Raw genomic sequence first — 10795 nt, forward strand, 5'->3', positions numbered from 1 at the left:
GGTTGCAGTGAGCCAAGATCGAGCCACTGCACTCCAGCCTGGGCGATAGAGCAAGACTCTGTCTCAAAAAAAAAAAAAAAAAAAAAATCAATAAAATTAGACAATTTAGATGAAATGGACAAATTCCTAGAAGTTCCAAGAAAGACACAAATTACCAAAACTGACTCAGGGACTTTGCAGATGTAGGTAAGTGTGGACCTTGGATGGGAAGATAATCCGTTATTACCCAGGTGGACACATTTACTTATTTATTTTATCTTTTTTGAGACATAGTCTCACTCTGTCGCCCAGGCTGGAGTGCAGTCGCAGGGTCTTGGCTCACTGCAAGCTCCACCTCCTGGATTCAAGCGATTCTCCTACCTCAGCCCCCCAAGTAGCTGGGATGACAGGAACTCGACACCACATCCGACTGATTTTTGTATTTTTAGTAGAGACAGGGTTCCACCATGTTGGCCAGGCTGGTCTTGAACTCCTGACCTCAGGTGATCTGCCCGCCTTGGCCTCCCAAAGTGCTGGGATTATAGGAGTGAGCCACTGCGCCTGGCCCAGGTGGACACATCTAGTCACATGGGTCTTTAAAAGCAGAAAACTCTTCCTGGCTGTGGTCGGAAGGATGCAGTGTTGCTGACCTTGAAAAATGCAGAGAATGGCCAGGCGCGGCGGCTCATGCCTGGAATCCCAGCACTTTGGAAGGCCGAGGTGGGAGAATCGCTTGAGCCCAGGAGGTCGAGGCTGTAGTGAGCCACAATCACGCCATTGCATTCCAGCCTGAATGACAGAGAGAACCTGTCTCTATTAAAAGAAAAGAGAAGCCAGGCACGTTGGCTCACACCTGTAATGCCAGCATTTTGGGAGGCTGAGATGGGTAGATCACCTGAGGTCAGGAGTTCGAGACCAGCCTGGCCAACATAGTGAAACTGAGTCCCTACTAAAAATACAAAAATTAGCTGGGTGTGGTGGTGGGCGTCTGTAATTCCAGCTACTCAGGAGGCTGAGGCAGGAGAATTACTTGAACCCAGGAGGTGGAGGCTGCAGTGAGTGGAGATCACACCACTGCACTCCAGCCTGGGTGACAGAGCGAGACCTTGTCTCAAAAAAAAAAAAAAAAGCCATTACGATGTGCACACACAGATCACGAGGGTTACTACATAACGACACATGGCAGATGTCAAAGAATAACTCAGAGACGACTGCACAGAAACGGTTTCTGCACGTATGAGGGAGAGCAGCTATGACATTTGGGATCATCTGGTTAGCTGGCAACTTCCCACGTGTCCAGCCTGGGTCATCTGCACTCAGCACCTGTCCAGGGCAATTAAAGAAAATACTTTTTTAGTTATTTATGGATTTCCTGGAAAGCCCGGATGTTTGAGCTGCAGACTGCGTGTGAGCCCCAATCCTTCCATCAGCCTCCAGGTCCACACCACTTCCCCATTCAGAAGTTTCTCAAAACAAAACAAAAAACAAAACTCTCGATCAGCATGTCCTATTAAATAGAAGCTTAGAGAGAAATGGATAAATCTACCATAAATCTACAATTAGGGAAAGATTTCAGCATCCTCCTCAATTATTAACAGACCAGACAGACAAGAAACAAACCAAACAGTAGGTCATCAGATTTGAACCACACAATTTATTAACAAGCATGATTTGTGGCCTCATTTATAACCAGCCCCCACCCCAGCACTTGGTGCACATTCTTCTTAAGCACAGAATTTGGCCTCAAGGTAATATTTTAGGAATAAATAAAAAGAGGCCGGGCGCGGTGGCTCACACCTGGAATCCCAGCACTTTGGGAGGCCGAGGTGGGCGGATCACGAGGTCAGGAGTTCGTGACAAGCCTGGCCAACATAGTGAATCACCGTCTCTACCAACAATACAAAAAAATTACCCGGGCGTGGTGGCGGGCGCCTGTAATCCCAGCTACTCGGGAGGCTGAGGCAGGAGAATCGCTTGAACCCAGGAGGCAGAGGTTGCAGTGAGCCGAGATCGTGTCATTGCACTCCAGCCTGGGCAACAAGAGCAAAACTCTGTGTCAAAAAAAAAAGAAAGAAAGAAAGAGATAAAATTTCCCCTTAGATCTGGACCTTTTGATACAAGCCGATGCTCAGCGGGTGTTGTTGACTGACAGGTGGATGAATGGCCCACGCTTGCCGGCAGGTGACACCTCCAGGTTGGTGCTCTGCGGGAAGGGGAGCTGACAGTCCTGGGGGTCCTGCCTGGGGAGCAGTGGGCACCCCAACATTCACCCATGCAGGGACTGGCAAACACACCCCCACTCTGCAGCTCTCTCTGTTACCACCTTGAAGCCAACACAAAGGCCAGACCAGAGCTGGGTGTCCCTCTGTGTGGGCTCCTGGGACAGATACTCGCCTGGGAGAGGTGGGGCTCCTTCTCCCAGCTCCTTCCCCTAGCCCTGGGGTTGGGGTGGACAGAGCTGGGCTGAACTCAGCCCTGGTTCCCAGCGCTGGCTAGCCGGTCCTGCACAGCCCCAGGAGGCAAAGGTTTCCTGGTAGCCCCCACCCCCACCCCGTGGAGCCGGACCCCTCCCCGAGACTCCAGGAGCAGCGGGAGTCCTCAGGACCCTCTGGGCAGGACGGGGCAGCCCTCTCGCTAGCGCTCCCACCCTGGGCCCAGGACCTGCGCGCCGAGCTCGAGCTCGGGGAGCCGCTGCCATCCGCCCAGAGATCCCAGACTTTCAAGCGGCCTGAATCCCCGTCTCCACTAGACGGCCCTCGCCCCCGACCACAGACACCAACCACCAGGGCGAGAATGGATGCGAGGCGGGGGAGAGAACAGGACACCCTCCGGGAAGCCGCAGGACCTCTGCTCGGGGAGCTAGCGGGGCCCCTCCGGGGACACCGGCGCTGGCGGGCGCGGTCTCCGGGCTGAGTTCAGGCCTCGAGGCCGGAGGATTCCCACTTGCCAGGGGCGCCCGCCGTGTGCGCTCGACTTGGGGCTTCTGGCGCGGCCCCGCCTCCACCTTCGCGGTGCCCCCACCTCGACTGCGCCCCGCACCGGCGTGAAACCTCCTCGCTGCCCTCTGAGCCCCCTTCGGGACTGGTCATCGCCGCCCCTGCGCTCCTCCCGGGCAGGCCCGGGTTGGGACTGCAGCGGGGCCGGCGGCGGGGACAGAGGCTCGGGGCGGCCTGGGGGACTCAGGGCCCAGCCGCGCGCTCAGCCCCCGGCGACCACAGAAGCCACCGGCTGGGCCGGGCGCGCCACAAGGCGGCAGCAGCGGGGCTGCCGGGTGCGTCCCAGACACCGGGGCTGTGGGAGGAGGCGAGAACCGTCCCGAGGCAACCGCCGCTCCCGAGGAGACATGGCGCAAAAAACGCCCAAAGCATCTTCCCCTAAAGCCCCCGTGGGCGCAGTGGGCCCATCCACGGGAGGCGTCCAGGAGGGCTTCCGGGAGGCGGCGCGTGGGGAGTGCGGGGTGTGGGGTCGACTGGCGTGGGGCGGGCGCTCTGCGCAGAGGGTGCGGGTGGGCGGAACTCGGGGCACAAAAGGCCCCAGGGAAAGGGAGGTCGCGCAATCGTGGTGACCAGGGGACTGGCCATGGGCTAAGGGTCCCACGTGCGGAGAAGAGGGGGATGGGGAGAGGCCTAGGCACCTCCCGCTTGCCCCGCGGGCTCTCGGTCACCCAGTAAGCCCAAGCCAGGGCTGGCCGGCACGGGGTTGGGGGGTCCAGGAAGGAGGGGGAGAGGCTGCCTGAGGCGCCTCCGCCTCCGCTCCCCTCCCCTTACTGTCAAGACACACCAGCCTTGAGCTCCTGAAAACACGACCTGAGTGAGGGGTGGGGTGGGTGGAGAAGACAGCCAGAGCCCCAGCACTGTCATGGTTGGCTGTGGCCTCCTCCGGGGTCATCTCCAGGGGGGCCGGAATGAGAACCCCACTTCAGCACTGAGCAACACGCGACCACCCCCAAGAGGCGGGGTCATGTCCCAGCTGTGTGACCCCGGGAATTGTTGGCCCTGAGATCATCCTTGTACCATGGGAACCCACCTCTTGGGGCCACAGGGAGAACGCACCAGACCATGCCTGGGACGCCCAGCAGGGCAATGGGCGAGTTTGGGAGGGAGGTGGCTGCTGTCCTGCCGCCCCCAGGGACAGACTCCGGACTCTGAGGCGGGTGTGGACCTGGAAGCAGAGCTCCAAGCTGATCCGCACCCACCAGCCGGGCAGCCACAAATTCACTAGAAACCTCAGGGGCCTGCACCAGCCCACAAGGTCCCTGGTCGCCCTCCTACTGCCGCCATCAACCCAAACGTCCCGTCCTGCGCCTCCACTACAGGAGGTTCACCGTGGCCACCACCTGCTTGCAGCCGGTGACGGCAAACTCGCGGCCAGCCACGCGGTAGAAGCTGAGCTGCGCGGCCAGGTTCTCCGCGCGGGCCTGGTCAGGAAAGAAGCCCTCACCCGCCATCTCGTCCCGGAAGCAGCTGACCACATCCCGCTTGTCCAGCAGCAGAAACGGCACGATGGCCGCGGCCTGCCACAGCGGATGCTCCCGGGACAGCACAGCCAGCAGGCTGGCGCGCAGGTCTTCTTCCGCCTGCGCCGCTGCGGCCTCGGCACTGCGGGGGCCGTCGGGGCGCAGGGGCAGCGCGCGGGACGCGTTCTGCAGCACGAAGCGCGTAACCTCGGCGCCACCCGCGCCACTGAGGAGCACGTAGATGGCGTTGTGGAAGTGGTGGGAGCGCTGCGGCTGCAGGAAGCCGTGCAGCTCGTCCAGCAGCGGCCGCGGCATGAGCTCCACGTCGTCCAGCACCAAGAGTGGGGTCTTCTCCTCCGCTTCGGCCTGCGCCACCACGTCGGCCACGCGCCGCGCCAGCTCCTCGCGGCAGTCCTGTGCGGCGCGCGCCTCGGGGCAGTGGTGCCGCGCATGGTATTGCAGCACGAGCGCGCTGTCCTCCAGCACCGAGCGGAAGTGGCGCGCCAGCAGGCGGCCCACGTGGCTCTTGCCCACGCCACTGGGCCCGTGCAGCGCCAGGAGGAGCGGACGACTGTGCACATGCGTGGCCAGGTAGTCCCGCATCAGCGCCACGATGCGCGATACAGCAGCAGGCTGGCCGAACACCGCGCGCTGCAGCGCTTTCTCCAGCCCGTCGAGGTCATAGCGCTGCGCGTTATCGTCCAGGTTCTCGATAGCGTTGAGAACTTGGAAGCCCACGATGGCGACTAGCAGCAGAAGGCAGCGCTGCGCGCGGCTCCTGTGCTCCACGCGCGGCCGATACTTGCGCGAGGTCTCCGGGTAAAGCACCAGGCGGCTGCGCCGGCGCTTCTTGCGTGGCGTCCTGGAGGGTAGCTCCGCGGGGCTGTCGAAGGTGAAGAACTTTGGCTGGTCCAGGTCCGCGCGCGGTGCCCGGGGGCTGCAGCCCGGCCTGGGCGCCCCGGTCCCGACGTCGGGCCCCCCACCCGGCTGCAGGAGGCGCCGTTTGCGTAGGACACACACCCGGCGGCGCAGGCGGAGCACAGCGCGCACGGGCGCGATCACGCACCGGCCCGAGGCTCGGGGGGCCGCGGCAGCAGGCTCCAGGCTGGGCTGGCCGCGGTCCATGTCGCAGGAACGGCGCTCCGCATACAGGTCGCCCTCCCTGCAACGGGAAGACGGGGAGGGTCTCTGGACTCCCGCCACTGCCCTTTCCCGCGGGCCGCCGGAACCGGTCCCCGGAGTGATCTTACCCCCTGGGAGTCCCGTGGGGTGCGGCCCGGGCTGCCCCAGGGCCAGGGCCTGGTCGCGGCCTCGCCCCTCAGACCGGCAAGCGACCCCTCCGCCCCTCCGCCCCTCCGCAGGGCCCCGATGCAAATCTCTCGGGTCTTCCCATAAACGGCCGCGGGCCTTGAGGAAGTGGCGGGGTAGAGGCTTATCTGGTGGCCGCCCCGGCTTCCTGGAGGAGTCGTCGAAGGAGTCAGTGGCCGCCCAGGCGCCCACTGGGGTGAACAGTCACCCCCGGACCCTGCCCCCGCCCGCGGCTCCCACTGGACTGGGCCGTCTCCCAAGGAGGGGCCGCGGGAAGCAGAGGCCTGAGCGCCCGGGAGTTCAGAGACGCCCCCACACGCTCCAGAACACTTGGCGGGGGTCTGGCTGGAACTTATGATTTTGAGAATAGGCCCGGTCCCCGTCCCCAGGCTCAACCCAGGCCTCCCAGCCCCGACTCCAAAACTGGGGTCCTCCCAACACCCCTCCAGTGAACGAGCTGAGCAGTGCAGGGAGCCCCCCGGAGACTAGTGGAGGTGAAACGAAAAGATGGACAGAAAGAAGAGGCCGGTCGGAGCAAGAGAGCCACTGACTGGCAGGAACTGGGCCCTGGGCCCCAACCCACCCCCTACCTGCAGCTGGTCCACTGCCCTCAGCTCCGCAGGCCCCTGCCTGTGCCAGACGCTGGGGCCTGAGACTCCAAGCAGGAAATGCGCCTCCCAGGGCGAGGGGGTGGGCCAGGGGCCTCCTGGGCCAGCTTCGGCCTGGAGGGGCAGCGACACCTGTGGGTCCCCAGGGAGCGGCCGGCCGGAGCAGAGGAAGCTCTGGGGAGGTTTCCGCTTCTATGCAAAGGAAGTGAGTCAGGGGGTGCGGCCCAGGCGGGACTTGGGCTGGACGGAGGCGCCAAAGGGGGGAGGCCTGGCCGGCTTGCCCAGATCCCCTGGCCGGAGGTCACATTCCCGCTTCAGTTCTCTAGCGCTCAGAGCCCTCCTGGCTTGGTCAGGCTCAGGACACCTGGTGAGGCCGAGGGCCCCTGCTGCATGCCGTGCCCCCACCCTGGGCTCCTGCACCTCAGCCTGTCCTCCAGGGCCTCCACCTCCCCCAGGTTATCCCTTCCACCTGTCACCCCACACACAGGGCTTACAGCTGGGGGGAGGGGGCTCCAGGCCCTGTGTAAGCACGGGGGGAGCAAGGCAGCAGCAGAGGGGGCGGGCAGGGTCCTTTGCCAGCTGCATACCCCCAATCCCTCTCTTATTACTCCTCTCCCCGTTTTTTCATTCCCCTCCTGACCCCAATCGGGGGCCCCCCAAAGTGGGCTCATTGTCTTTCCTTTCCCCCTTCCTCCGTCCCCAGCCTGGAGCCCCCTGCCCAGGACAGGCCAGCACACAGACGGAAGTTCTATCACGGAAAAAAACCACGTGCGGCTCAGGGTCCCTGTGGGGGTTGGGGAACAAATTTAGAAACAACTTGGGCCGGGAGCCAGGAGCTGGAGCTCTGGGCCCTTCCCCCTGCCAGCCTGCCTAAAGGACCCTGGACTCCTCCTACCCTGGCCCAGCCTGGAAGCCGCTTTCCAAGGAGGGGCAAGGTGGCCGCTCCAGCCACACCAGTGCTGCTGGCATTCAGCTCAGGACCCCGCAGTCCCAGGGACGCCCCACTCCTCCCAACAGCCAGCCCGGGCCTGATGGTTCCAGCTGTATATTCCTCACACACTGCACCCAACCAGACGGGCTCCATCGGGGAAACCGGTCGTGGGTTGGGGGTTTCCATTCTCTCCAGGGTATGGGGTCCACCGGACTATCACGCTCCCCTCCAGGAGCCAGGCCTAGGGCTCCCCTCCCCTGTGCAGGGGGTGCTCGGGGGCCCGGATCCCCAATTGTCGAGGCCGCGGGGGCCGCACACACCAGGTGGAATGCCGGTGCTCTTTGGGCCCACTCCCCGGCCTCTGTGGGACCAGAGCGGAAGGAGGTTGGCTGTCCAGGCCCCGTGGCCCCAGCACGGAGGTTGGGGTCCTTTGGGGGCCTCAGGCTTTGAGTCTCGGTGCTTCTTCTGACACAGAGAGGACCCTGGAGGGGAGGCCCTCGGGCAGATGCAGGCTGACCGAGCCCTGGAAAACCTGCAGCACAGCCTCTGCCCTGCCTCCAAGTGCACCCAGGGCTGGAGCTGCTTCTGCCAGAGGCTGGCCCAGCAAATCCTCAGGCCAGAGCCCTCTGCAGGAAAGGGACTCGCTCAAGGGGTGCCCCAAGACCTGGCCCTATGGGTCAAAGGTGAATCTGAGGCCTGGGCCAAGGCCTCACCCCCTGCACTTTCTCCCATCTACAGGGGTGAAGGGAGCCCCAGAACCCCAGCTCCCAGGGCCATCACCATCTCCTGTGATACCCAGGGCCACCCCCAATCACACCCATTCCCATTCCAGGAGGCCTCCCCTCCCGCCTCCCTACCCAACCCAGCCCTGCCGCTGCGCCCAGAATTCATGTCCATCACCCACCAACACAGTACATGTTCTCAGCCTCTGAAAGGACTTCACCCTCACTGCTTCCCCCAGCCCTTGCCAGCAAGGTTGTTTTTCCCAAACCGTGGGCAGCCTCCCCACTCCTCCTCCCAAATTCCCCATAGGTCTCACTTCACCAGACGATGCCTCCCGTGCCCGGGCCCTAGGTCCTCCCCCACCAAGTCCTTCTCCCTAACTTCCCAGCAGCGTTCACACCCGGTCACTCAGGCAGCTCTGCTCTTTCTGCCCCTAAAGGCTTTCGCTACAGTAACCATGCGCCCCCGAGGCTCAGCCGTCCACGCACGGTCCCATCCCAGTCCTTGCAATTCACACCCTCCACCTCACCAGTCCCTCACCCACGGGCTCCTCACTCTCTGTCCTTCACCCCCCACCCGTAGGCCTGGCACCCCCTGCAGGCGCCCTGGACAGGACGCGCCCGCTGCCCAGTGACCAAACCAGGCACCCGGGTCCACTCACTGACCATTCCTCCTACAGTCAAGTCCTCTACTCGTCCTCTCCCCTGCCACTTCCCCCTATCCTGCCTCCTAGCCCAAGACCTGAGAAAATGGGAGGCAGCAGCAGTGGACTCCCAGTGTCTCCTCAGCCGTCACCCCAGCATCTGCGCCCATCAGCCCTCCTCTGAGGACACCCCTGCTGTGCTGAGACCCCGGCCACCTGCTCATTCAGTGACAGCCCAGCCCCTGGACCATCTCCACTCCTCACCCTACTGGGTCATTCCCATCAGCCCAGAAACATCTATGTCTTCTATCTTTGAAAAAAAACCAGGCCGGGCGCGGTGGCTCACGCCTGTAATCCCAGCACTTTGGGAGGCCGAAGCAGGTGGATCACAAGGTCAGAAGATCGAGACCATCCTGGCTAACACAGTGAAACCCCGTCTCTACTAAAAATACAAAAACTAGCCGGGTGTGGCGGCATGTGCCTGTAGTCCCAGATGCTGGGGTGGGGGGGGCGCTGAGGCAGGAGAATGGTGTGAACCCGGGAGGCAGAGCTTGCAGTGAGCCAAGATTGCGCCACTGCACTCCAGACCGGGTGACAGAGCGAGACTCCATCTCAAAAAAAAAAAAGCAAAAAAAGCACGCACTCCTGGCCGGACCTGACCTTCATCCCACTCCTTAGTGCCTCTCAGCTGGGTCTCCAGGCCTCTCCTGCTTCCTCAGCTCTCCCTCCAAAGCACTGTTCCTCAGCCCCTCCTCCCTGGGCTGTGGGGCACCCAATCTGCTGCCAGCTGCCCCCCCCCCCACCCCAGCTGGCCAGGAAGGCCCGCCCAGAGCACACGGCTGCTCTCCCTCACCTGGGCTGATCTGGCCCAGTCAGTAGCTCAAACACCACTCCCTGTGACAGCATCCAGATCCACAACCTGGCCCCAATCTCTTCTGAGCTCCACACCCCCAAACCCATTGCATGTGCCTGTCAGACAAGCCCTTCATCTTCCCGTCACAGCCCACCTGGGCAGGTTCAGAGCCCTGGACCCTCCAAGATTCCTCTGCTGCTCACACCTACCCAGAACCTGCGTCCTCCACCCACCAGCCAGGCCAGCCCCAGACACCCAGCCTCACCTGGGTCGCCAGCTCCCACCAAAGCCCTCAGGCTGGGACTTCTCCGCCTGCCCTGGGGCTCTTGGAAAGACATGACTGGATAAACTGAGGCATGGATCCGGCAGTGTAGACCACAATAAACTGAGGCACAGATCTCGCAGTGTAGACCACAAGCCCCATGCACAGGTGCAACAGAGTCCCAGGCGTCCCTGGCTCTGCCCCAGAGGATACCAGCTCGGAGACTCCCATAACCACGAGATCCCAGCACCATGGGCTTGTCTCACCCAACAGGTCCCAACCTGCTCAGCTGTGGCCTCACACTCCAGGGAGGCGAGCTCGCCAACAGGCGTCTCTGAGGACACGGTGACACCTGGCAGCCAGGCTATCGCCCCTGCATGCTGCCAGCCGAGGACAGTGACACCTGGCAGCCGGGCCATCGCCCCGGCATGCTATGAACTGCTGCCCGGCTTTGAGGTCTCATCTGCTGGAAATGGCCCTGGCTCTGTGCCTGTGACCTGGGCCTCCAGGGCTCCTGTCCCTGGTGTGCACCAGGAGGTGAGAGGTGCCCCCTGGAATCGCAGGACAAAAACCAAGCAGCTGATCTGCGTCTTAGGGGCACCAAAGCCCCGAGGGTGAGGGCTTCCTGCCAACCACCCTCGGAAATTATTATATCAACCTCCCCCAGAAATTACATCAACCTCCCCCAGAAATTACATCAACCTCCCCCAGAAATTATATCAACCTCCCCCAGAAATTACATCAACCTCCCCCAGAAATTACATCAACCTCCCCCAGAAATTACATCAACCTCCCCCAGAAATTACATCAACCTCCCCCAGAAATTACATCAACCTCCCCCAGAAATTACATCAACCTCCCCAGAAATTACATCAACCTCCCCCAGAAATTATATCAACCTCCCCCAGAAATTACATCAACCTCCCCCAGAAATTACATCAACCTCCCCCAGAAATTACATCAACATCCCCCAGAAATTATATCAACCTCCCCCAGAAATTACATCAACCTCCCCCAGAAATTACATCAACC

At 61.9% G+C, this 10795-nt stretch overlaps 1 protein-coding gene across 2 annotated transcripts; it reads right to left on the reverse strand.

Annotated features, from left to right (window-relative positions):
- Positions 1 to 1613: 1613 nt before the first annotated feature.
- Positions 1614 to 10670, reverse strand: TOR4A (torsin family 4 member A). 2 transcript variants are annotated; one of them, XM_016962266.4, is made up of 2 exons: positions 9767 to 10670; positions 1614 to 5597 (listed from the first exon to the last, which is right to left on the reverse strand). In XM_016962266.4, exons 1-2 carry the CDS (start codon positions 10180 to 10182, stop codon positions 4289 to 4291), a joined length of 1725 nt encoding a protein of 574 aa, XP_016817755.2. In that variant the 5' UTR covers positions 10183 to 10670; the 3' UTR covers positions 1614 to 4288. The 2 variants fall into 2 exon arrangements, with proteins under 2 accessions (XP_016817755.2, XP_528518.2); XM_528518.8 differs by lacking the exon at positions 9767 to 10670 and adding an exon at positions 6334 to 6527.
- Between the last annotated feature and the right edge of the window lie 125 nt (positions 10671 to 10795).

Source organism: Pan troglodytes, chromosome 11 (assembly GCF_028858775.2).
Source record: "Pan troglodytes isolate AG18354 chromosome 11, NHGRI_mPanTro3-v2.0_pri, whole genome shotgun sequence".
In the NCBI taxonomy this organism is placed as follows: Eukaryota; Metazoa; Chordata; class Mammalia; order Primates; family Hominidae; genus Pan; species Pan troglodytes.

Coding starts and splice junctions, on each gene's coding strand:
- TOR4A (XM_016962266.4), bottom strand. CDS start 10,182: ATGGCCCGGCTGCCAGGTGTCACTGTCCTCGGCTGGCAGCATGCAGGG. Junction 5,598..9,766: donor GGTGGGAGCTGGCGACCCAG/GTGAGGCTGGGT, acceptor TTCCCGTTGCAG/GGAGGGCGACCTGTATGCGG.